General features: G+C 45.8%; 1 protein-coding gene across 2 annotated transcripts in view; it reads right to left on the bottom strand.

Annotated features, from left to right (window-relative positions):
• Nucleotides 1-10: 10 nt before the first annotated feature.
• Nucleotides 11-27,737, bottom strand: part of LOC120689677 (silicon efflux transporter LSI2-like) — a 31,673-nt gene continuing 3,946 nt past the window's right edge. The window contains exons 1-4 of one of the 2 annotated variants that reach the window (XM_039972037.1): nt 3,138-3,290; nt 1,323-2,703; nt 1,028-1,217; nt 11-725 (exon numbers count right to left, since the gene is read on the bottom strand). In XM_039972037.1, the coding sequence (XP_039827971.1) occupies nt 457-725; nt 1,028-1,217; nt 1,323-2,549 (1,686 nt within the window). In that variant the 5' untranslated portion in view covers nt 2,550-2,703; nt 3,138-3,290 and the 3' untranslated portion in view covers nt 11-456. Of the gene's footprint in view, nt 726-1,027; nt 1,218-1,322; nt 2,704-3,137; nt 3,291-27,737 lie in introns of those variants that run through there. The other variant, XM_039972038.1, reaches the window with a different exon arrangement.

Consider the following 27,737-nt stretch of genomic DNA (forward strand, 5'->3'; position numbering starts at 1 on the left):
AACCGTTTGCTTGAGCCAGATTTCAACTTCTTATTACTAATAATAATGCAGTACAAATTGCAAAGCTTGGCATAGCCCTTTTTTCATCGGCAGAAGTTTACAAACACAGTTTCCCCTGACAACACAAAAACCTGAAAAGTTTACCTTACGATACCATTTCCCCCAGCAATCCAACCTGCACTACCAGACCGAAAGTTTTCGCCTCAGAACAGGTGTGCCGACCACTTCGTCGTGCTCGTGCCATCGTCTACTACAACCTTTGCCCATTATTTGCCTTAGCAGATGGGCGATCCGCCGCGTTCGCGCTCCGCTTGCGCGAACGTTTACACAAACATAACACAGTTACAACAGAAACCTATCAGTACAACACCTTCTTTCTCAGTTACATCCCCATCTGCAATGGTGTTTCCTTCCTTTTTCAGGTACTCAGTTCACTTCTGTACTCCAATGTTGATTTCAGTAGCTGGCGACGATGAGCAGGCCGATCGCGGTGACGATGATGGTCGACGGCACGCCGAAGCGGAGGTGGCTCCAGAAGGTGAGGTTGTACCCGAAGAACTGCGCACGCCGCGCCTGCTCACACACGATCAGGTTCGCGGCCGAGCCCAGCAGAGTCAGGTTGCCGGCCACCGTGCTGACCCAGGCTAGGATGAGCCAGGCCTTCTTCTCTGAAGCAGGGGAGATCGCAGCTGCTGATGCTGCCACCCTTGAGCCGAGCAGCAGAACTGAAACAATTGTTCAGAGCTCAGCGATTCTAAATTTTTGTATGCAACAAAACTAGCTGCGTGCTTCTGTATCCAACCAAAATTGCAGATATCATTTTAATGTTCAGTTTAAGTTCGTCGACAGCCGCGCTGGATTATCGGGTTAGTGCTGTCAGTTGATTCTGAAGACATGAGCTAAACATGAATATAACGTTATTAATCAAAGTTTTCACCAACTATAGTACTATAAGTTCCATGCAGCATATCACCACTATGATACTATTTGGTATTAGTACAGACAAGCAGCGTGTCAAGAGTAATACCTGTTGGAACATTTGATGCCACATTGGAAAGAACAAGGATAACAACTGCGAGAAGCGCAGTGCCCTTGGCGCTATCGATTCTGGAATGCGGCTCGACCAGCTCCCAGAGCGCGTTGGGAATGCCGGTTTTGTTGAAGCCGGCGACGGTTATGAACATCCCGCAGAAGAAGATTAGCAATGAGTATGACACCTGCAGAGCAAATCATCGTCAGCATCATGCCTAGAATGAAAAAAAAGGGGGGAAATGGTCAGATAAAATGCCGAAATTAAAAGTTCAGGAGGCAGCCAGCAATACCTTCTCCAGGCAAGCCTGTGCGTCAGTGAAATCGAGTGCCAGGAGTACGAGAGCAGCAGTGATAGCGGACCAGGACATGTTGAGCCCCATGAGCAGGGCGACGAGCATGCCAAGGGTCGTGAGGTACACAGAAGTCTTCCACAGGAGCACCTTCCACCTCTTCTCCTTCACCTCGCCAGCGTCCTTGCCCTTCTCGCCGTCCTTGGCATCGGCCTCGGGCGCGTCCTCGATGATGACGCTCCGCTGGTGGCTGGTGGTCCTGGTGATCTTCCTGGGGCCCACCACGCCGTCGTCGCGCCTGTCGCAGACGGTGGACACCTCCACCATCTCCTGCGACATGCTGGAGGCGCGCATGGACCTGATGGCGACCTGGATGTCGCCCTCGGAGTTGTAGCTCCGGCTCCGCATGCTGTGCGTGTCGGCCCTGTTGAGGCTGTCGCTCCGGCGGATGGGCTCGCTGACGCAGTCGGCGTCGACGCCGTTGACGGAGGAGGCGTGCGACATCCGGGCGGGCGTGAAGCGGTGCGAGGTGACCTCGTCGTCGGCGACGACCTCCGGGCCGGCGGCGGCGGCGCCCCCCTCCTGGTCCTTCTCCGCCACGGAGAGGTACTTCCAGAAGTAGCAGAGCAGGATGCAGGTGTTGGTGATGACGCCGACGATCATGGCCGGGAAGACCCCGACGAGGAACTGGCCGAAGGTGATGCCGCTCTGGACGGCGATGACGAGGTTCTGCGGGTTGCCGATGGGCGTGGCGGCGGAGCCGATGTTGGAGCTGGAGGCGAGCGCCAGCAGGAAGGGCTGCGGCGGCAGGTTGTTCTGGCGCGCGAGCTTGAGGATGAACTCGGTGAGCACGACGCAGCAGGTGTCGTTGGTGAAGAGCGCGCTGGCGACGGCGGAGACGAGGCAGACGCGGAAGAGCAGGTCCTTGCTGCCCCGGCTCCGCCAGGCGAGCGCGCTGCCGAGGTACTTGAACATGTCGGCGCGCTCGAGGAAGATGCTGACCACCATGGTGCCGAAGAGGAGGCCCAGGATCGGGAGGTCGATGGCGTCGTAGGCCTGGTCCGGGGTCATGACGCGGAAGAGCACCATGAGCATGGCGCCCAGGAGGGAGCCCGCGGTGCGGCCCAGGGGCATGAAGGGCACCGAGGGGAACACGGCCAGCACCCAGAAGATGCCGAACGCGATGCACCCCAGCACCACCTTCTCCGTGCTCGCCAGCGCCGCCATGGCCGGAGCGGAGACGAGGACCGACGACGAGGCCGAGCCCTGCCTGCGCGCGTGCGGCGGCCAATGCCGCTCGTGTGATCCGCGCGTGCGTGCGTGGTCCGGGACGAGCGGCCGGCCGGGCTTCTTCCCTGCCTGGGGCCTGGCTGTCTAGATCCTGCAAAACCGGAGCACACACGACACGAGTGTCAGCAGCAGCTAACGCTGACTGATGGACAGAACGGTGGAACGGGACTGGCAGGTAGCCGCAGATATTTGACGCGATCGGGATATCCTTGGTTCGGCCACCGCGACTGGCGGCCGCGACAGCCAACCAATGGCAGCTAACGGTCACGTCTCTGCTACTGCTAGACAGGCAGGCAGGCTAGACGCGCGCGGCTGCCACCAACAACCGGCACCTCGCCGTGCCGTGAGCCCCGTGCATGCAACAACGAGCGAGCGTTCGGCCAGAGAAGAAGATCACTCGATCCGCCGGTCCAAAAATAGGCGGCCACCGCCCCCGCCGTCCCCGTGTGCGAAAATAATGCTCGGTGTGGGTGGCGCGCGAGAGGGGGGGAAGGGAACTCCGCTTGGGATTGAGCTGCCGCTCACCTCTCGCCGCCGGCTGCGGGTTTACACGAGCGGCGCCGCCGGGCTGCGGGCGGGCGCAGAGAGGACGCCGAGATATTATCGACGCGTGTGCCGCCGGCGTTGCTGGCTTGCTGCTGGCGCTGTGATCGATGGATATTATCTCCTCCAGGTTGGGACTCGGGGCGGGTATTTATTGCTGGTCCGGCGCTGCGGCCGCCATGTCCGTCCGCGCGAGATAGAGACTCGGCAAGGGCATCATCACCTCCCAGTCTCCCGCTCCCTCAGGCTTGCGTCAACAACGGGCACCGGTTGGGCTATGATATGCTTCTTCCTTCGCTGTTGTGGTTGGGCCCGGCCTTGTTTGGTGTGGTGGCGTGGTGAAGTCAAAACCAGAAGGACGATATTTTTTTTCTATAAACTTTACTCCTTTTTTGCGGGGATTTTAATTTTACAACCTTTTCTGACCAAAGTTCAGTTTGCTTCTCATAACCTACAAAGGATACATACTAGATGGCAACTCAAAAAAAAAACGAAGGTATATGGTGTTTCAAAAAATTTGGGGGGGGGGGGGGGGCGGGTTGTGGAGGGGATGGGGGACGGAAACGTGAGGGGCTCCCCACTCCAAAAAAAAAAACCATAGTTATACATGGTTAACAATAGAACATTTCATAAATCCAAACTATATGTGTTGTGAGCGTCTGAGTTGTACTGTATAATTTTTTTTTAAAAAAAAACATCTTTTGTTTGCAAATACCTTTTGTGGCGTAACCCTAGCTAGCGGTTACCATAACCCTCTAAATTATAGTTAAAGTTGGAGGATTATTCATGCCGTCTATATGTGTGACCATATATCTATCAATTCATCATGTGCCGAGTTGTTGTGATCCAACCATCACTTCAACCAGCCTTCCGTGATAATGGGACCATATCCAGCTCCTTGGACCGTCTATAATTGTTAAGGAAAGAATCCATGCATGAATGCTCTAGTTTCTTTTGTTTGTGAACTCAAAATGGGGGACTTCATTACCTAAGGGGAGGTGTTTGATGAAAAGGGGTTGTTTTCTATTTTTAAATTTAATTTAGTATTTTTTCTCAAAACACTCTAACCTTAGTTAAAAATTGAGCACTAGTACCTAGGACCTTCTACTGCAATTGAAACCATAGTCCACAAATGAACTATGGTTTTGAGAAAGAAGAGAATTTTGTAGACCCGAACCACGAACTAGTTCGTGAAAACATGACACCATAAAAGGTGTCTTTTTAGGTACATATATCTTTTGTCCGTAATTGGAGTGAGAATAAGTTTAATTCCACATAACCCTACACTATGTGTTACTCAGGGCACGCATATGTGACCTTATTGCTAGCGATTCATCATGAATCAAGTTATTGTGCTCCAACTCATCACACTTCAACTAGCTCATCAACCTTCCATTTAGAGGACCAGATCCAGCTATTTTGTCCTGTCATCGGTGTCTGTTCACTGTTAAGGAAGCATCCATGGATGGATATACCAAGTGCGCATCGCAACTATCTCGTGCTTTTGGTGGCCTCAAGTACCATATACACATACGAAAAAGGAGGTGGTCACGACAAGAATGTCGCAGCACTGTGTTGACTTGTGTTCAGTGGAGTGCCTATTTTCAAGTGACAAAAAGAAAGTGGCGTTATTCTCACTCGGTGGCCGGAGGGGTCAGAAGACAAGTTTGGTTTAACGAATACTATTCAAATAATTATTTTGTCAGATCTGTAAATGTAATTATATAGTTTTATTGGTAAGGTTTTTAAGGAAAATAGTAGGGAAAAATGAAGAGGCAGCCTGAGGCTATCATTGTTCTTATTATAATTTCGAGATTTAGACGCTTCATATCATGCCATATTAATAATATTTTCTATAAACTCCAAGAAAAAAACTGGTAGTTTACATTGTCGGTACCTCTGGACTAAGGTACCCCCTCTTGCTGTGTCAAGACTTGCGTAGTTATCCGTAATTACGCCCTAAAGAGCTGAACAGCCGGACCCCTGGGTCCGACTCCATCTCACTGGACCAACGGTCCCGGACCCGCTTCCCGCTTGGGGACGGGTCCGGTGTCACCATGTGTCCCGGAGAACGAAGCGCTCAGCCAAAACAGCCGGGGCCCCGGACCCCCACCGGGTCCCGGACCCCCAAATACTATCTGGACCCCTCAGCGGGGAGAGAACAGACACCCCGCCTGGGGGGTCCGGAGCCACCACATGTCCGCAGGCGCAGTCACGCGCGAGGCTTCGGAGCTTCCCCGGGAAGACTCGCCCACCTACCGCATTCAATGCGGTAGACGTAAGTGCGCTCTGCCATAGCAGAGCCCGAGGTGACTTTTGCCAGGCTGTACTATTGAATGCGCGTTACTAAGGCGCACAGTGCAACCTCTGGCGCCGCCCACGCCACGCGCGTCAGTCTGCAACGCCAGTTAGACACGACAGCTCGGTGACGGAGTATCATAACGCCTATGCGGTAGACCCAACAGTCTACGCCGCAACCTACACCGCCTCAACGGGCGCCTCGCCAGGTGAAGACCCCCCTCGGTCAGAGAGTCTGCAGGGCGATGAAGCATATCCGGAAAGAGATTCACAAAGTATTGTTAATGTCTTTTTCATGGTAAACTATACATCCTTGTTGGGCCCACCTGTCGGGGTCCAACGCCTGTGTACGCGTCCTCCTTGCGCTATAAAAGGGGGACGCCCGCTAGAGAAGGACTCAGGTCTCAAAAGGGACTTAGAGGCAGAGGATAGACTCATCCACGGACACAAGAGCAATAGAACTCTCAGTGGACGTAGGGTATTACGCTCCGGCGGCCCGAACCACTCTAAATCCCCATGTGTTCTTGTGTTCTTACTTCATAAGTAGATCTGTTGAATCGCTTGGACTTCCTCGAGTAACCACCCTCTGGGATTAGGCGGATGCACTACGCCACCCGGCTGTGGCCCTCCTCCTTGAGCTACGACATCTGGCGCTGTCCGTGGGGAGGCGCAAGCGTTGGCCAGATCTTCGTTCACCTCCTGGCTTCTGAGGTTGAGCTCATCCTCTGTAGCGACGACGAGAAGATAAAGAGTGGCACGGCGTCACCTACGCCGCATGCCCTGGCACCGAGGCAGCAGTGTCCACTGCGACACCTCAGGGCCGGCACGGTGGCGCGCAGGTGCGACGCCTGCTGCACATCACCCTGCGACACCTTAGCGTCGGCTCAAGGTTTTCTCTCAAGCAACCACCGGGGGTCCCCTGCGGCGGCACGACGTCGGCTCAAGGTTTCCTCTCAAGATAGAGCCTGGAGCCGACGGCTGTGGCTCGGTGTTGGCGCTCCTTAAGTACCCACTTTATCCCTTGTTTATCCTTGATAATGGCATGAATTTAATATCAAAATCACTAACCGTCCTAACCCCGGCCTAATTATTGGTCATTTTCACACTTGCACATATATTTGGGAGGAACTTTGTTTTTGCAGATTTTTGGCCTATTTTGGAGTATGAAATGACGAGGCCCGTGATCGAGCGCTAACACGGAGAAAGACGAAGGCCAAAGCCCAAAGGAAGGACCAAAGCCCATGTTGATTCGAAATCCATTCAAGCACATCCATCCTCCAAGAGAGCTCAAAGGACCAAGCCCACGAAGATGAGATCAAGATACGGGATTAAGCAAAGCAAATGAAGATTTAAGGAAGGATTCCCTATCCTATCCTTGCCTCGAAGATATCTCCAAGATAACGACGTCCAAAGGGGTGCAATCGTGAAGGACATAAACTCTAGAAAATGCGAGGAGTCTGCACGCAAAAGATGAGATCGAGGCGAGCCTGAAACAGGGTAGGCCGGCCGGCCTAGCCTGTTTCTGAGGCGGTTCGGCCTCCCCTTCGACCGGTGGCTTCCTTGGCTTATAAATAGCTCGCACCTTATTCAACTCGGAGCATCCATCCACCCAGAACTCGACGAAAACCTAGGGCCAAGACCGGAGGGAGACGACAGTCGCCGCAAGTCTTCGAAGTTGTCTAGGAGATGGCTTAGGCCACCCCTAGCCGCCATGGCCTCCCTGCGTGGTTGTGCCGTGGTGGAGTTCATGAGCTAGTTGGAGTCGTCAATGGTATGTACTCGGTGGTGACGATCCAAACGAATCTATTATGTGAGTAATGATAATCATGTCTTCCGAATCTATTAGCGATCATGTTCTCTCTTTCGATTTCGTTCTTTTCTTTGGGTTTGCTTCATCTTAGATCTATTATCGAGATAGATCTCTTAGCATGATCTTGTAGTCATGGTGGCTAGAGCTTCATGGCGGAACTACCAAAGGGGGTTCGACTTGCTTCAGGGTATTTCGTCCAAAGGGGGGCGTCGTGACAGGCCGTTCCCACTGAGTAAGCAGAGTATCGAGGGATCGGATTGGAGATTTTGATTTAAAGATGCTTTTGATTGAGATGCATGATTTATTTGCTCGTTAGCTTGAACTACAACTAAATGACGATAGGCTTAGTCATGTCTTTGGTTTTGTTATGATTAAGCCTATGTTCATGGATGAGATCAACCTTTACACATCACTCATATCTGTCAAAGGTTTATCCTTTATATGCAATCAATGCTTCATGTTAGGATAGATCCGTTAGATTAGATGGAAAACCTTAGGTAGTTCTTTGTCGATCCACAGATTGATAAACCTTGGGGAAATACTCTAAGTGAAAAGCTACACGAATCGTGCGCTTGCGGTATACAAATCGGGGCGCTAAGGAGCATCAACAAGCTTTTCTGGCGCCGTTGCCGGGGATCGGCAACACGAACCCTAGGACGATCTATCTAGTTTTTGGACTAACCCTAATTTTATTGTTGCATATGTCATGTGTTTCTTGTTTGTGTCCATGAATGCAGGTAAAACCCTAGACACAAAGCGATTGAGAAGTTCTCAACGTCCATACTTTGACAAGTCCAATCTCACTCAAGCAAGTTGATGGCTATGTGAAGGCCCGCTCTTTAGTGGTAGGTGCTAACTTTTATTAGTGGCCCAGCATCCGCTATCGAGTCCCCACTCCCCAAAGCAAAAGATGATAAATAAGATACGCTGCCGTGTCAATTGATTTTAAAGACTAATGTCTTTGGGATAAATTGTTTGTTCAAGCAATAGGTATGAAGCATGCCCGCGAAGAAAATCGTGCGATCGGATCATCATCATCTCCAATGTGTTACTATTGTAATGAGTTTTTCGTCCAAGATCAGAGAAGTACCGTGAGAAAATAATAAATTATTTTGAAGCTCCATCAAGTTTACTTTCCAACGCATCAAGAATCATGAATTTTGGAGATCGGTTTGAAGAGTTATGGTAAAATCTTTCAACGCTGCGCGTTCTGAAATGTCTCGGGACAGAGCGTAGTGCCGGAGTAAAACGACCATAACTTCTTCATCCGGAGTCCGTTTGGGATCAATGACCACTCGTTGAAAAGGTAATTTCATAAGGTTTTCCATGGAGTAGAATTTTGGTACATGTTCTGTGCAGGATGATCAAGGAATTCAACGAAGAAGAGGCAGCAACAAATAATGGAGAAAGTGATGACGATGTCGCAAGATGTTTGGAGAACCTTGTGCACAAAAGTTGATGATTTGAAGTTTACCAACGCTAGAGGCAACAAGATTAGAGGAACCATGATGCCACCCATCTTCTCCATGGGATGCTCAAGAAGCTTCTTGTCGAGTGCAATCAAAGAAAGAGACCGCTCTGATCATCGACACAAAGCACGGGAGCCTCCTTCGATCCCGGCACCTTAGGCAAATCAAGAACCATGGAGACAGACCATTGGAGCCATGCTACTCGCTGGTGAATCAATTGTGATGACCTTGAAGCCAAAGATGCACAACAAGATGCTCCGAAGACCACAAGATCAAGATCATCGACATCTTCGGATCAATTCGTAAGAAGTCATTGTTATCATCAATATTCTGCTCAACCTCAGAAGAAAATAGCAGCATATTTTTGGATATTCAAAAGCTCCACGAAGTTCCCATCCCAACGAATCAAGAACCAAGTCAATCGGAGATTCCTACAAGCGGGTATGGCCAAAACATTGAAGGTTGTGCACTCTGAAAATTTCTGGACAGCACGCAGCGCCAAAAGTGAAACGGGCATAACTCCCTCGTTTGGACTCCGTTTAAAGCAAATGACCACTCGTTGGAAAGGTAATTTCATAAACTTTTCAATAGAGCTATATCTTGGTATATGTTCTGTTGAGTATACAGGAGAGATTCCACGAAGAAGAGGCAGGAGCAACACGATGAGAACAAGATAGAAAAGATGATGATGACAACAATGAAGAGAAGCTTGGGCGATGTTTTCATCAAGCGTACATGATAAAATTCAGAGGCTTGGAGCAGAGGAAGAACCCTAATGACATTGGCAAATGAAGGTACAAGCGGTCGACCTTCGACAAACGAAGATGTTGCAAACAAACCACGACGGATTACAAGAGTGCAACATTCAACACATGGAGACGTGAGAAGCAAATCACGATGGACCACGAGGAGTGCATCAAGATGACATCTCGCACAAAGCACCACGACTCCAATGAGTATGAAAAAGCTCCGAGGCTAAGGTATACAGTGAATTCTCAAGCTTCTATTGGTTTTGTTGTTAATCGTTAAAAATCTCATGCTCGAACCAATAGTTGGAATGAAAGTTTAAATTCTATGCCTTGTTCTTTTCATGATGATAGGCTAGAGTTTCTTGAGAAGGTTGATTTCATGCTTAAAGAACCTCTGCCTAATAATGAACTCCGTGCTATGCAAGAAACACATGCTGTATTTAATTGCACCATGCCTTGTTGATGAAATTTAATTGAGGATGTGATTATGTTGCATATGTTTACAAATATTTGCAAATCTCGATCTTGCTTTGCGCTTGGTCAAGCTCATGACCCTAAAAGAGCACATGTCAGGAGAATCCCCGAATTTCACTAACCATGCAGGACATGAAACACAAATGATGAGGAGGGAAACTGTGCCCAAAATTTTGAACACCATCATCAACATCTTTAAGTTTCAAGAACGGACATCGCTAAGCCTCATCAATTTTGTGCACAAGTCCAGAGATTTACAATACAAGAAAGTTGAATATTCAGGATCTCCATCAAGTCCTCGGTTCAACGCATCCATGATCGATACAATTGAAGACCCACGGGAGGAGCTATGTCTCAAACATCGGAGATGCACGTGCTGAAATCAGCACGGGGCAGATTGCAGTGACGGGGAAAAAGGGGCATAACTCCCTCAATTGGAATGCGTTTTGGGCAAATGAAGACTTGTTGGAAAGAATATTTCGTGCACCTTTCATTGGACCAATTGTTTGGTGCAATTCCCAATCTATACAGAGAGGAAAATCCATGAAAAGAAAGGTAGCGACGAAGGACAACAAAGAAGGAGGTGACCATGATGTGAGAGACGATTGGGCAAGTTTTCCATTAAGAGTGATTGATCATGTCCAACATGGGAAGTGGAATAAGAGCTGCATGGAACACCTTCACCTCTTACATGAAGGACCATGGCTTCGCATCAATGAGAAGGTATGTAAGAAAATCGAGCTCTATGACTCTAAATGAAGCGCTTTGCGGGAGGCAACCCGATCTTTTATTTTATATATATTAATATGACCGTCTACATTGCACTCTTTAATCGGAATATCAAGTAACATTGTACCATTGGTCTAACAAAAACTACAACTTCATATTGTTCATTCTAAATGTTATTGAAGGAGCACTTTGTTATTTGATCTTGAGAAACTTGTAGACCTTTTTGTGTGCCTATTAGTGTTTAGAGTCTTTTTATTTGTGTCCTTTCAGGGGGAAATATGAAGTGTTGCACCACCCTTTGATTCTAAACTTGTGGCTAGTTAACTTAGGCTAGTTTTTTATTTTGTTTTAGACCACCTCATCATGTCATATCATTTTGTTCGTCTCACCCTTGCATTGCATTGCATGTTGCATTTATAAAAAAAACTTTTTCTAAAAAAAACATTGACTAGCCTCGCTTTTGAGATCCTAAAACCCTTAGGAAAACCACTCATAGAGCAATACTAAAACCATAGGTTATGTCTTTCATTCCAAAAAAAATCTCTAACTTTTGTTTCTCTCTAGTTTTTTTTTAAAAACCACCTTAGATAGAATTTCTATACTCAACACTCTCTCTTCAAAATTTTTGTTTTAAGCCAAAAATATAGGAAAGCCATAAACCTACTTCTAAAACCTTGTTAGCTCGGTTGCTTGGTCCTTTTCGATAAATAACCTTTTCATTGACAAAAACCTCACTTCTTATAAAGTGTCGCGAAGGCTTTTTGTCACTCTTAGCAATTGTTTTTAAATAAGCTAGTTGTGGAACGACATCGAAAGGTCCTTTCAACCATGCTAACACTTGTTTTTGCTAACTTTGCATTTGCACTTTGCATCCATTCCATTGTTCATGCCCTCATTTTGCTAGCTTGGTCTCAATCTTATTGATGTATGCTTTCCTACCATGTAATGCTTATCATGATAGCATTTACCTTTTGCAATCTTGTGTAAATGTGGTGTTTAAAATTGTTTGCGGACCTCCATCTTTAAGCTCTTTTGACTAAGATAGCAATCCATTTTCCTCTCATTTGCATACACATACCTCCCACTTGCATTCACATACACCCATTAGGTTTAATTTTCACTAGACTAATTATGCCACAAGTTAAGTATCTTAGGGGATGTTTTTTGTTTGTTGGCAATTGTTTCTACTCCCAACTGTAACCTTGGGGGTAGATTGTGCACTTGAATTGTTTTGCAGGCATGACAAAGCGTTCCCATGAATTCGTGATCAAAGAAGAAATCAAATTCGTCAACATCTCCAAAGTTCGAAAGCAAGCCCCGCTGTTTTCATCAAATTTTGCACATGAACAGAGATGTACAAGGAAAAAAAGTTGATATTTAGAATCTTCATGAAATTCCCGTTCCAACGCATTCAAGATCAATGAATTTGAAGACCCGTACAAAGAGATATGGCAAGAACATTGGACGTTGCGCGTTCTGAAATTCGTCAAGACAGATTGTTGCGCTGGGATGAAATGGACATAACTCTCTTGTTTGGAATCAGTTTTGGGCAAATGAGGTCTCGTTGGAAAGGAAAATTCGTGCACTTCGCAATGGAGCAATGTTTTAGTACATGTTCTGTTCTGGAAATTGAAAGAAAAAATTCATGAAGATGAGGCAGCAATGGGACAACGAGGAATTGAAGGAGGCGACGACGATGTGAAGCAATGATTTGGACCATGACTTAGTACAAGAAGAAGTTGAAGGAAATTTAGGAAACAAAGGTGAAGACACATTGAAGATGATATTCATACACATGAGGGAAGGACTTCAAGAATTTCAAGATGGTCCATCTTCTCCTTCCACGCCTAGCATCATGCTAAGCATGGGGGAGGATTTCATGGACAAGGAAGAAAGATCTCATGGAGTAAGATAATCACGGTTGCCACAAGATGCTCATGATTCTTTTTCCATGCTTAGAACAATGCTTAAGTATGGGCGAGGCCGCGCTACACTTCATTACGAGCATTGAGAAGGACGGTAATTCTTCCTCAACTCTCTCTTTTTCTAAATGCTTGTACATATATGCCTTCAACCATAGATGCAACATTTGTATATACCTCTCAACCTATCACATGGCTTCTAGGAGGATAACCTAGTTTTGTTTTTGTTTTCAATAAGTGTAGGATCACCATCACTTTGTGCTCACCGCATTGATACATTTTGGCAATGCCTTATGCTTATGGAAAAATGATGAAAGTTGCTGCTTTGTTTTACCTACGCTATGTTGTATATGATTTGACCATTTGCTCTCAATTAAATGGAATTAAAATGATTAAATACCGGCTCTTTTATTTGTGGAGATTAAATGACTAAATTCTAAACCCATATATTCTATGTTGCTTTTTGATTTAAGTCTACCGATGACCTTACACATTGTGATTGTTTAATTTGAAAACTTAATTCCTATGCTATCTACATTTGTGAATCTCTTGCAAAGTTCTACCTACCAAAGCCTATACATACATATTCTTTCATGATGAAACCTTTAGATTGCAAACTTATATTTTGATGAGTTGGATTAAGATTTATTTCTTTGGTATGAGACTAAGAAGCTGGTCATTCAGTTTTTTTTGTATAACCTTCTTTCTGCTAGATTATTTATCCATGCATTGTGAGTTTCTACTTCGGGAATTTTGCAAACCTCGCTGGATATCCACCCTAAACCAAAAATATCTTTTTGTGATTACATTCTTGACCACAACCCAATTTGAGTATGGATTATCATTTCGACGGAATCAAAAGAATCAAGGGCACCATATAAAGAAAAATTTTGGGAGACAAGGCTCCCCGGAGTTTCAAGCGGTTCTACGAAGAAGAAGGTGAATTTGAGATACTTACCCTAGCTAGTTGGTTCTCCCACTATTCATACTCGAGGACGAGCATTCGTTCAAGCATGGGGAGGATGGCTGGGTAAGTATTCTATGCTATCAAAAGTTCTAAGGAGCAAAAAGAAAGAAAAAAAAGAAAGAGAAAAATAGAAAAATGAAAAAAAGGGAGAAAAGGAAAGAAAAAAAGAGAGAGAAGAATAAAATGCTCCTTAGCTCTTTTTGGCTTCATTAATTTTTCACGTTACTTTGAAGAACTATTCCATACTCAAATCTTCCAACCATGTGCAATCCGATAACGAGAACTTCATTTGTGTCTCGGGATCATCCATTTACCACTTGCACATGTCCACCTATCTAAATGTGTGTATTTCATCTTTCTCCCTCTCCAACATTATTTTCCAATGGCCTTTTTGACAAGTCTAAGTAAATCCAATAGATCTCTCTCTTAGTTTGACAATATTTCAGATATAATGTTTTGTTAGGATTGTTTTTACCTACCAAGCTAACATAAGCCTTCCACTTTTATATATGAGTAGAATAGGTTGAAGACAATCTAATGTAGGCTTGAGAGACTTGATGAGATGAGTATTTCCACGATCTTTTGCAAGAGAACCTCACTTATGTTTGATATGCATTCTTTTGAAAACTCTTCACGATGAAACAAGGTAAAGGTTTGAAGTTCGCTTAAGTTAGAGAGCATTGCATTTATTTATTATTGTGGTTTGTTCTTTAATTGCTAGTCTATCTTCCATAATGAAAAAGTAGCTGGTCACAACATGAACTTAAATGCTAAATACTTGAGAGAGCAATATGTCTTGTTAAGTATGATTAAGTGCAGAGAAGACATTGAGGGGCAACGCTAATTTCTTTATAAGCAAAGCTCCTAGACTTACTCGAGGACGAGGAAGGTTTAAGCATGGGGGGAATGTTGGCGCTCCTTAAGTACCCACTTTATCCCTTGTTTATCCTTGATAATGACATAAATTTAATATTAAAATCACTAACCGTCCTAACCCCGGCCTAGTTATTGGTCATTTTCACACTTGCACATATATTTTGGAGGAACTTCGTTTTTGCAGGTTTTTGGCCTATTTTGGAGTATGAAATGACGAGGACTGTGATCGAGCGCTAACACGGAGAAAGACGAAGGCCAAAGCCCAAAGAAAGGACCAAAGCCCATGTTGATTCGAAACCCATTCAAGCACATCCATCCTCCAAGAGAGCCCAAAGGACCAAGCCCACGAAGATGAGATCAAGATACTTCGGGATTAAGCAAAGCAAACGGAGATTTAAGGAAGGATTCCCTATCCTATCCTTTCCTCGAAGATATCTCCAAGATAACGACGTCCAAAGGGGTGCAATCGTGAAGGACATAAACTCTAGAAGATGCGAGGAGTTTGCACGCAAAAGATGAGATCGAGGCGAGCCTGAAACAGGGTAGGCCGGCCGGCCTAGCCTGTTTCTGAGGCGGTTCGGCCTCCCCTTCGACCGGTGGCTTCCTCGGCTTATAAATAGCTCGCACCTTATTCAACTCGGAGCATCCATCCACCCAGAACTCGACGAAAACCTAGGGCCAAGACCGGAGGGAGACGACGGCCGCCGCAAGTCTTCGAAGTTGTCTAGGAGATGGCTTAGGCCACCCCTAGCCGCCATGGCCTCCCTGCGTGGTTGTGCCATGGTGGAGTTCATGAGCTCGTTGGAGTCGTCAATGGTATGTACTCGGTGGTGACGATCCAAACGAATCTATTATGTGAGTAATGATAATCATGTCTTCCGAATCTATTAGCGATCATGTTCTCTCTTTCGATTTTGTTCTTTTCTTTAGGTTTGCTTAATCTTAGATCTATTATCGAGATAGATCTCTTAGCATGATCTTATAGTCATGGTGGCTAGAGCTTCATGGCGGAACTACCAAAGGGGGTTCGACTTGCTTCAGGGTATTTCGTCCAAAGGGGGGGCGTCGTGACAGGCCGTTCCCACTGAGTAAGCGGAGTATCGAGGGATCGGATTGGAGATTTTGATTTAAAGATGCTTTTGGTTGAGATGCATGATTTATTTGCTCGTTAGCTTGAACTACAACTAGATGACGATAGGCCTAGTCATGTCTTTGGTTTTGCTATGATTAAGCCTATGTTCATGGATGAGATCAACATTTACACATCACTCATATCTGTCAAAGGTTTACCCTTTATATGCAATCAATGCTTCATGTTAGTATAGATCCGTTAGATTAGATGGAAAACCTTAGGTATTTCTTTGTCGATCCACGGATTGATAAACCTTGGGGGAATACTCTAAGGGAAAAGTTACACGAACTGTGCTCTTGCGGTATACAAATCGGGGCGCTAAGGAGCATCAACACTCAGGAAGGATGTCTGTCGCCTTCTCCCTCGCCTGGCTCAAGCCACCCTTGGAGCTGCTGCAGACAGGTGTCGACCTCCATCGCAAGGCATGGGGGCCCTGTGCCAGCACCAAGGTGGAGCCGGTGAACGACCACCCTTCTCCACGCTCCGTGTTCGTCCAAACGAGCACCCGTCCTTCTGCAGCGCCATGGTGGCAAGCTGGCTTCAGCTCACTATGAGTAGCCATCGGGCTGGCTTCCGACGGCAGCTGGCAACAGTAGGGCCACTCCCATTCAAAGCCAAAGAAGTTGTTCTCATGCTATCTGAGCATGAAACAGCTCTTGTGCTGAGGAGGGCCCTGCAAGCTCCTGAGGTGATGCTGGATGATGCTGTATAGGCACGTCCAGGGCGCCTTCGCCCCCAACGACTGAAAGGAACCTCCAAGGTGGCAGTTCCACTCCGGCCAGGAACGTGCATGCCTTACGGGGCGACGGCTGTAGGTTACCACTAGATAGGATTGAGTGTGTTTGTCCTCTGTAATGATATGGTGCCTACGTGTGGTCCAGAGCGGTAAAGGTCCGCCCTTATAAACCCGACCTCTGGCTTCATCGCACAAACAGGCGACACCAGCAAGTGGTCCAGAGCGGTAGAGGTCCGCCCTCGTAATCTCGACCACTGATGTACACCACGAATCAAGCAATGAAGGAGATTTGCGTCCTCAGTCCTATCTTTACATTAACTTAATAACACTTGTCCGTTCAGCTTGCATGTTTCCTTCTCCCGAACGGAGTTTTTTCTTTTGTTACTAACGATCCAAATCGAGTTGCTGGCTTATGGTCAGGTTGGGACACCCCTTCTAATTGAAAGGTGGTCCGAACTCCTAGGAACCTGCTCCGGAGAAGTGGTGTTTGTATCCTGGGGTGGAGTAGTTCTGCGTGGCCGCTTAGCTTGGTAATGTACCCTAAGCCTACGTACTTCACTGCCCTGTTACGAGTACCCTAGTATCTGAGGCTGCCGTGACTAGGGGTCCGGACTCCTTTCTAGTGTAAGGCATGGTTTCCTATGCCCCACCACGAGGTCCGATAACATATCTCGGTGGATCGATGGCAACAGCCCAAGTCCACTCCGGTGGCCTGCTCCGGCGGAGACCGCTCGCCACGGTCGCTTGAAGCCGGGCCGGGGAAGTGGTGCTCGCTCCCGGGGGGGTTCGAGGTCCGTGCAGCCGCTTAGCTTGGTTCCGTACCCTAAGCCTGCACCTTCGCCGCCCTGCGGAGAGAGCTCTAGTACCTGAACCTGGTAACAAGTGCTACAGTCTTTAGGGGTCCGGAGCACCCGCTCTCGACATGAGCACGCCAACGCAACCAGGATTGCGTCAGAACACGTCACGATAATGGCCCCACCTGCGGGTTCGTACCTTCCCCCGAGGTGGACTCGGAGGCCACTGTCGGTACCTCTGGACTAGGGTACCCCCTCTTGCTGTGTCAAGACTTGTGTAGTTATCCATAATTACGACGTAAAGAGCTGAACAGCCGGACCCCTGGGGTCCGATCCATCTCACCGGACCAACGGTCCCGGACTCGCTTCCCGCTCGGGGACGGGTCCGGTGTCACCATGTGTCCCGGAGAACGAAGCGCTCAGCCAAAACAGCCGGGGCCCCGGAACCCCAAATAATATCCGGACACCTCAGTGGGGAGGGAACAGACACCCCGCCTGGGGGGGGGTCCGGAGCCACCACATGTCCGCAGGCGCAGGCATGCGCGAGGCTTCAGAGCTTCCCCGAAAAGACTCGCCCACCTACCGCATTCAATGCGGTTGACGTAAGTGCGCTCTGTCACAGCAGAGCCCGAGGTGACTTTTGACAGGCTGTACTATTGACCGCGCGTTACTAAGGCGCACAGTGCAGCCTCTGGCGTCGCCCACGCCACGCGCGTCAGTCAGCAACGCCAGTTAGACACGACAGCTCGGCGACGGAGTATCATAATGCCTACGCGGTAGACCCAACAGTCTACGCCGCAACCTACACCGCCTCAACGGGCGCCTCGCCGATGGGACAGGTGAAGACCCCCCTCGGTCAGAGAGTCTACAGGGCGATGAGGCATATCCGGAAAGAGATTCACAAAGCACTGTTAATGTCTTTTTCATGGTAAACTATACATCCTTGTTGGCCCCACCTGTCGTGGTCCAACGCCTGTGTACACATTCTCATTGCGCTATAAAAGGGGGACACCTGCTAGAGAAGGACTCAGGTCTCAAAAGGGACTTAGAGGCAGAGGATAGACTCATCCACGGACACAAGAGCAATAGAACTCTCAGTGGACGTAGGGTATTACGCTCCGGCGGCCCGAACCACTCTAAATCCCCGTGTGTTCTTGTGTTCTTGCTTCATAAGTAGATCTGTCGAATCGTTTGCACTTCCTCGAGTAACCAACCTCTGAGATTAGGCGGGTGCACTACGCCACCCGGCTGTGGCCCTCCTCGTTGAGCCACGACATACATCTTAAACTATCGGTTCAAATGCTGTTTGCTTAATTTGTACCTTAAAGATCTAGAAATATAATGCTTTTATGCATGGCATCAAGAAATTTGGCTGCATATAGTGCGTTTCTCTGTGGAGTCAACCTTGCTGTAGTTTCAAAAGTTTCATAGTAAGAATGATTACTAATCTCTTGTCATTTTGAAACTTGTTATATTCAAAATTTTGAATAAAAAATTAACAACAATAAAGGGGTATACAACTGAAAGCAAAAGGTATTAGAGTGCAGGAATTTATTTTAAAATACATTATATAGTTCCTATTGTCATTGAGTTGAAAATGAGAACACCGTATAGTGAAACTTAAACTAGTCTGGAAGCCTGGACTAGATAACTCCAATTTGCAGGAATCATCACTAGAAGTTACTGCTTGAACAAGCCGGTACATATGATTAATGCTCTTCGCAAAAAATGATTTAAACCTCCTAGAAAATATGAATTTAGAGTAGCATTTGATAATGTTGGTCCCGGGCGTTGCTGTCCAACAATCGCCGTCAAGCGCGGCGGCAAGGACGTACGCGAGCGAGCGTGCAGTCTTCGTGTGTCATCGTGCGAGGCCGAGACGAGAAAACTCCCGAGATCCGATCCGATCCCCCGGCCCAGAGAGTCCAAACGCGGGGCGCAAGTGCACGATCGCCTGGCTCCCCTTTTCGGCTGCGCACTCGCCATCGATGCGGAGGGTGGCCGCGTGCATGCACGGACGGTTAGCGGTTCGCGCCGGACGGACTCGTTAACTGTCAAGCTCAACCGGCCGGGCGGCCTGCAGTTGCCGTGTGGCGCTGCGGTCGTTCAATAAACTTTTGCCCATTCGTGCACACAGCCTATGACAGAAGTCCTTCCTTTCCTTGATTTTCGCGTGGAGTACTGGCTAAACTTTATTAGATCTGACCACTAAAGAATGCAAGTAGGCATTACTTATTATCATGAAAAATAGGCCGGACTTTCCATAATCTAAAAAAAATGAAAAATGTTACAATTTTCCGTGAAAATTGTGTATTTTACAATGCTGATAATTCAAGCGGAAATCCAAAACACCAATCGCGCGGTCGTGAGCTTCGTGGCGTGCAACCTTACACCGGCGAAGCAGCTGTCCGTGACCACCCACGTGACAACCTTAGATATTGATTTTCTTTCTTTCTTTCTTCCTTTCTAATTTTTTCCTCTGTGTTTCGTAATTGCAGTAGTTATCATTCTTTCCTTCTTTTAGTTTTTTCCTTTTACTTTTCTACTATGTTTTCTCTAGAGAAAGTTTCTTGACAAAGATTTTAGGAAAATTATACTAAAAAATTATATTGAGTGTTGTACTTAAAAGTTGTATGATGAACTCGTACATAAAAATTCGTCCTAGAAGTTGTGCTGAAAAATTATCCTCTGCAAAACTTTTAAAAACAATGCATTAAATTTATGGCAAAAAGTTATCTCGACAAGTTGTATTTTTACGAGCTTATGCGAACTTATGCATCATAGTTGTGTGAGAAGTTTTCGTGTAAGTTATGTTCAAAGTTATCATTTAGTAAGAACGCTAAAAAAAGTTATGCATAAAATTTGTACCTGCTGTGTTAAAAAATTATTCTATAAAAAGTTGGTTTGAAAAATTATGAGTAACAGTTATAAGTATCATAAAAGCTGTACTGAAACAAATATCATTTAGTAGTTATGTTGAAAAAATATCACCCGATAGTTGTCTGAAAAAGCTGTACACATATATTATAATTAGCTTTCTAGAAATAGAAAATCATGAAGAAAGGAATTTTTCTGGAAAGGAAAATTATCGACTGCCCGAGATCGAGACCTGGCACGCCTCCTAGCGCGCGCAGATTAGCTGCACCCTAATTCAAGTATTGTGTTTGAGACCATGCCATGTTGATATATCCTAACGAAATTACATTTTTTTTGCGAAGTAATGAAGTTATATCTGGGTTTGATGAAGTAGTTTGCCATGATTAGTTCCCTTTTGCAACTACTACTACAGGAGAAGAATGAGCTAGCGTTGGCTGCCCCTTCAACTGATTCAGAGCGTTTGGGTGGAGAACCATGCTTAATTACATGTCTCTAGCTACCAATAACAGTCACAAATATGCATCCATGTGAAAGATACAAACTTGAAGCTCATACTCCTCCACTTAATGATGTTCGATCACTTCTCTACTCTCTTGCTTCTTCTTCTACAAATAGTAAATCAGATGTAAAAGGTATTCTATATTCTTCTTCAACTACTACAAAAACGTTGATTTGTCCCGGTTGGGAAACCCCTGTTGTCCCGGTTTCCCAACCGGGAACGCCAGTCCGGGACAAAAGGGGGTGCCCTTTTGTCCCGGGTCTGGCAACCGGGACAAAAGAGGACCTTTTGTCCCGGTTGGTGCTGCCAGCGACAAAAGGTTCTTTTTTTCCTGTTTTTCTTTTCTCAATTCTTTTTCTATTTCAATTATACTTTTGCATTTCAATTAAACTTATGTATTGGAATTCAGTGTGTATGATCTCCACTAACATATATATACACATATATATAGTTACTTATATAATATTTGTCTTAGATAGTTTTCATATATAAATTAATTCACTTATATATATATGTATACACATATCTATACATGTGAATTCCTTTACTTATGAAAATGTCTAGGACCAATATTATATAAATATATATATACACATATATATTATTGGAGTGCTTATATATATAATACATACATACTCATAAATAGAAATTTAATACATACACATATATATTTACATAGGTATATTCGTTCTTAATTACATATATACGCGTATATTATGATATTTGCTGCGATTGTGAATATTAGATAGTCTATCATAGTAGAATTCGCCTTTTGGATCGAGGACTTGCTCAACAATAAATTCAGACAATTGTTCTTGAATCGCCATAATCTTTTCCTCCGGTATGAGTTTATCGCGCATCTCCTCGACCTATGGAAAAAGGGGATAATTAATTTCGACTAATTAAAATACGAGTTCAAATATTAACAAGTTTTTTACTTACTTCCTCCTCCCAATCTGTCCAACCCTTTGAAGGACCTACCAGACCATGGATGTTCTCGCATACATAGTATGCGCATAAAGTAGTGCCTTGTTTCTGCCTCATACACTTTAAGAGAGAAGAAATTATTAGGTATTTACATGAATATATAATAAAAATAATGAATCGTGCAACGAATCATCCAAGTGCGTACCGTAAAATCTGTCTTGATCTTCAACTCCTTGTCAAATTTGCCTGGATGATTTTTAGCGAATTCTTTCCAAATCCTGTGCATGATTAGAACAATTATAGTCAAGTAACAAAGTGATTCAAATTATCGGTCATCGACGGAGTAGTGGTAGAATTACTTTTTCATCATGTTAAGAAGATTTTCGTATTGTTCTGGAGGTCTCCTCAATGAGTCCATAACCACGAGTAGGCTCTTCTCGGGAATTATGACAATTAGGACCCAGTGTTCACTGCAAGATTATACGGAGGTAGTTCTTGGTAGTTAAGGTTTAAACAATTCGATTACATAATAGAAAGAGTTAGACGGAAGGAATCACTCACGCAAAGTTGTAAGGAAACAATATCATTTGCTTGTTGTGATGAACGCTTATGTACTTGGACAAATTTTGGTATAGCTCATCGGCAGTGTCGCGTAGAATCCTCCAATTACAAGTAATTGGGTCGATGAAGCCGAGGTGAGAGTATCCCTTTCTCCTGCAAGTATGTATTTCCATTCTACATGATACCGAATAAATCAAGATATCAGTATGTTGAGATCATGCAAAACAATACGTAAGGAGAGTAAAATACTTACAGAACCCACAAGCCGACCATAGAGATGTCGAGGGCATCCTGATGGAATAGTTGGTAAATTTCTTCCCAGTTTATCCATATAATGGCCTCCCCCCGTAAGAAATCGTCATCTTTAATCTTTGCACCCTGCATGAAGATGCAATCGGTCATTGCACGCATGTAGTGCTGGTGCATCTTATACATTTGCTTTGGAAGCACGTACACTACTTCGGGGGGGGGGGGGGGGTACAAGAGTTTTGCCGATCTCATACGTTCATTTGACGACCACATCGGCCTTTGGAATATCTTCTCCCCCTACAATCTGAGCCGCCGTCAGGTTTGATTCTTTCAAAAATGTAACAAAGTCTTGTTCTTGCGTCGTCTGTCCCACTACGAGAGGCTCTATTGATTGTTTCTTTTGGGCTTCGACTTGTGGAACGTCTTACGACGACGACTTTGATTGTCTCTTCTTTTTCTCAGTAGTTTTGATAATTGTGCGTTCGTAGTCTGAAGGGGGGTCTCTCGAAATGAATTTTATCTTATTTACTTCGCACATTCCCTTAAAAAATTTCAAATCTATCGGATTTATCACTTTCTCGGGCTCCGGCTTCGGCTTCGGCTTGAAGTGCTCTTTAACTCTTTCTTGAGTTATCCGATCGCATTCTTCAAGGCTCATGTCCCAGGGTTTAATAGGAGCCTCCTTGGTTTTCTTCTCCTTTTCCTTCTTCTTTGGAGGCTCCTTAGCCGGTGTAGCAACCTTCTTTGCCGGCGGCCGTTTCTGCTTCTTTGTCGGCGGCGGAGGGGGTGACCAAGGAGGCGATGGTGACGCTTGAGTGTTCATCAGCGCATGAGATGATGGCGATGGAGAATGTACCGGTGAACCTTGCCGAGATAGTGCTGCCCTTGGGGAGTTTTGCGGAGATGCCGGCCTTGGAGAGGCATGCTGAGATGCCGGTCTTGGTGTTTGATCATCCGACTTTAGGACAATGTAGCGCTTATCCCATAGGATGTAGCCATGAATGGCTTCTGCTAGTGTCCACTCCCCATCTCCTCCAGGAATGTCAAGCTCGAGCGTCTCCCAACCCTGGCACACCTGCTCCACGCCAACTCTTGTGTATCCTGGCGGAATTTGCTGCCCGTGGTACACATCGCCTGGTTGGGTTGGCATGGCGGTACCGTACGCAACAGTAAACATTAAGTTCTTAACGGCAGTCTGCAGGTCACAAGGTGTCCGCTGGGTGATCTCATCCACTGGAAATCGCTTCGGGGCCGTCGCTTCAACTGCGGCCTGGATCCCCGTTGGCTCAGCGATGGCGACGTCTGTGGAAGCGCAGCTGCTTTTCTGCTGAGACAGATGATCGGCTGCTACATTAGGCTCTGGAGGTACCGTTTGCGCTTGCTGTTGCTGGCTCATTGCTATGGCCTCTTGGCGTTGAACCTCTTCCTCCAGTCTTTGATCGTGTGACATGAGTCGTTCCTCTAGCCTTCGCAAGTGCTCCCGCTCATCATTCTTTCTTCTTTGCCGGCTTCTATATGATTCAATGTAATCCTTGAACCCATACTTTCACGGAACCATGCCTTTGCCTCTTGTGTGGTCCGGATGCTCTGGATTCCCAAGGGCGTAAGTCAGCTCGTCCCTCTCTCTATCCGGCTGGAATGTTCCCTCGGCCGCTGCTTGTATGGCCTCCTGTAGTCTTTGGGCTGCTCGCTGGATGTTTGGCCCATAGATGCAGTCACTAGTCAATGGGTCCAAGCTTCCCCTGTGACCATAAAACCAGATCCTTGACCTTTCAGGCCAGTTCATGGTCGCAGGTTGGATGCCTCTGTCAAGCAGATCCTGCTCCATCTTCTCCCATTTGGGTATTGCAAGCTTGTAGCCTCCTTGGCCTAGAGTGTGATGGTACACTTTCTTCGAGGTGTTGTCTTTGGCCTTCTGCACCTTCTGAAGCCCAAGCTCTAAAGACTTGTATTCCACAAATGCATCCTAGTGACCCCCTGAGCTTTTCGAGCTCGCCGGTAAATACGGGTGTGGTCCCGGTCTTGATATATTTCTTCGTCAAAATTTTCTTGAATGATTGCAGCTGTTCGGCCATCTTACTCAGGGTCCAGCGCTTGCATATCTCTTCGGATTCAGCTAGAACCGTGAAGTTTTTCTTAAGCTCCCGCCAGCACCATTCTTTTTCTCTTTCGGGTACCGCATCCCATTCCTCGCTTGGATTGGAAGCTTTCCAGAGCCTGAAGCTGATCCGGATTGTCTTATGAATTTTTTGGCGGCAGCTTCTGGAGAGATCGGTTCGCCATCTGGACCAACTTCCGTTATAATGAACTGCCCTTCCAGTTTTTTTGTCGGGCCTCGCTTCGTCTTTTTCTGTTGCGACGATGATCCAGACGGCTATAAAAAAACATTCATAGTATTCATATAGATTCAGATGAAAATATGATTTTCACTATAAATAAGTATAGTTGTGATATGTACATTAGCACTTTGTTCAGCAGCAGCGTCATCCTGAATAGATGGTGGCTCAATTCCATCACCGGACATATTCAAATATATGTCGGTATTGCTGCCATCATCAGCTTGTTCAGGGACATCTCCTTGACCTTCGCCAATCATATTGAACAGGAACTGTTCGTCTTCCGCGTCTGTGTGTCGCGGGTCCATCGTAACTAAAATATGAATACAAATAAAACCCTTAAAAAAATTCTCTAAAAAATGTACATATGTGCGAGGATTGGATCAAAATTCGTTTACATGGACGAGGTCGAGAAGGGGACTACGTTTGGATCGGACTACGTTTACATGGACGTTTAGATGGCAAATACTCTAACCATTTCCAAGCGGTAACGAGAAGGGGACTACGTTCGGTAACGGTTTGAGTATTGAACGAGTGAGCGACCGAGTGAGTGAGTGTGTGTGTATGTGATTGAGTGAGTGAGCGAGCGTCGGTGAGAAGGAGAGAGCGTCGGTGAATATAAAGAAGTAATATAAATGACACTTTCAATTAAGAATAAAGAATACATGTAATTAAAGTCTTTGAATGACATAATTAAATAATAAATACATGATAAATTAAAGTCTATGAATGACATATGTAAATAATGAATACAAGATAATTAGAGTCTTTGAATGACATAATTAAATAATAAATACATTATACACTCTCTAATTCTCTAATACATTATACACTCTATATTTAAATAATTAAAAGCATTTCCTTCTCTATTTCTCTCTAAATTCTCCATAATTCTCACTATATCTAATAACTAAATTCTAGATAATATCAAATAATGGAAACCTTATACCTTAATTAAATTCAACAAAAATATCTCTATAATTAAATTGTAGTTAATATTTATTAATAGAAACAAATAATATATAAATAATTCTATAGTAAAAGAAAAAAAATAAATGGCCGGCGGCCGGCCCATACCACGTCGGGGACAAGGACGACGGCGCGGCGTCGGCGTCGAGCCGTGCCGTCGGGTGGAGTAGCGGCGAGGCAGCGGCGCGGCGATGTCGAGGCGTAGCCGGCGGCGCGCAGGGGCGGGGGCGGCGGCGTCGAGGCACACGATGGCCGGCACGACGGAGGCGGGGCTGGAGCGGGCCAGGGGAGGCACGCACAGGGTGGAGGCGACTCCAAAGGGGCGGAACGGCGGCGTTGAGGCGGCCCGACAGCACTCGGGCGGCGAATATAGCTCGGGCGCGCGGCGCTCGTGGGGGATGATGGGGGACATCGACGGCTCTCGGGGACGGCGGAGCTCGGCACCGATGGCGCGATGGGGTGGCGGAACTTGGGCGGCAGAGGTCGGCGGCGCTCGGGGACGGCGGCGGCGGCGAGCAGGAGGCGCGGTGGGAGCAGGGGACGGCGGCGGCGCGACGCAGATCAAGAAAACCACCAAGTGTTGGGGAAGGGGGAGGAAGAAGGGAGATATAGGGGTGTGGGCATTTTGTCCCGGGTGGAGCCACGACCCGGGACAAAAGGCCCTTTTGTCGCTAGTGAAGCCACCACCCGGGACAAAAGGGCCTTTTGTCCCGGGTCGTGGCTCCATCCGGGACAAAAGGAATTTTCGGGCGGGCCGGGAAAATTCCCAGCCCGCGGCCCACCTTTAGTCCCCGGTGGATCTACCACCCAGGACAAAAGGGGCCCGTTTTCCCTCATTCTCGCCAAATCTTATGTTTGTTTTTGTTTCTTTTTACTTCTCTTTTAAAATAGGCTTTCATTTGTTAATTCAGTTAATAAATTTTGATTCCAAAAATTATGGAACAAAATTTCTTATCTCTGTATAAACTTGATACACGCAACAAAAATAATTAATTTTCATTCAAGTGATTGGGTCAACGAAATATCTAATTTTTTGAAATCATATTTGTTATTTTGACCATGCAAAAATATATTAGGTGAAAAAAAAATTCAAACTGTTGCTTTTCGACAGAAAGTGGATTCTATCACGATATTAACGTTTAAAAAGTGAATTTTACATAAAATTAAGTAATTTCATGACATTAATGAGTAGTGTGTGAGTTTGAGAGATAGTGTGTGTTAGTGAGAGAGTATAGTGTGTTAATGTGAATGTAATTTCACAAAATAAATAAAATTAGTTCAGTAATCCATTATTGAATGAAAATTATAATTGAGTCTGGTAATTAAGTGAAAAATATAAAAAATAATATATATAACACATAAAGTATAATTGTACAGTACATATATAATAAAGTATTCGAATTGCGATTACGTTTTTATACAATAATATAAAATGATTCAAGTACATGAAGAATTAGCGGTAACAGACTTTCTCTTCACAAATGTCCCTTGATTATGATCACCGCGCAAGTATGGAGCATCCTCATTGGCTAGCAGGATGCATGGATCAGCATTTACTTCGAAAGGTGGAATGACAACAAAATTATTATATTCTTCTGACAAGTCTGTCTTGTCCTCCACTCCAACGATGTTTCTCTTTCCTGATAGAACTATGTGTCACTTAGGCTCATCCTTTTGCTTGTTTATCCCCTTCTTTGGTTTGCTGGACATGTCCTTAATGTAGAAAACCTGACCGACATCCTGGGCTAGGACAAATGGCTCGTCTCTATACCCAAGATTGTTGAGATCAACTATTGTCATCCCATACTCATCTTTTGTTACCCCTCCTCCAGATAGCTTAACCCATTGGCAATGAAATAGAGGCACCTTGAAATTGGGACCGTAATCCAGCTCCCAAATCTCTTCAATGCAGCCGTAATATGTGTCTTTTTTTCCATTATTGTCCGTGGCATCCATACGAACACCGCTGTTTTGGTTGGTACTCTTTTTATCTTGGGCTATCGTATAAAATGTGTTTCCATTTATCTCGTACCCTTGGTATGTTAAGATATTCCAAGATGGTCCCCTAGCCAATAAGAATAGTTGTTCACTTATATCCATGTTATGCATTAGATGCTTCCGCAACCAGCTCCAGAAAGTGTTCATGTCCTCACGAGTAATCCATGCCTCAGACTTTTTCGGGAAATTGGAGAGCAGAATTTTCTTGTG

Source organism: Panicum virgatum, chromosome 9N (genome assembly GCF_016808335.1).
Source record: "Panicum virgatum strain AP13 chromosome 9N, P.virgatum_v5, whole genome shotgun sequence".
Classification (NCBI taxonomy): domain Eukaryota; kingdom Viridiplantae; phylum Streptophyta; class Magnoliopsida; order Poales; family Poaceae; genus Panicum; species Panicum virgatum.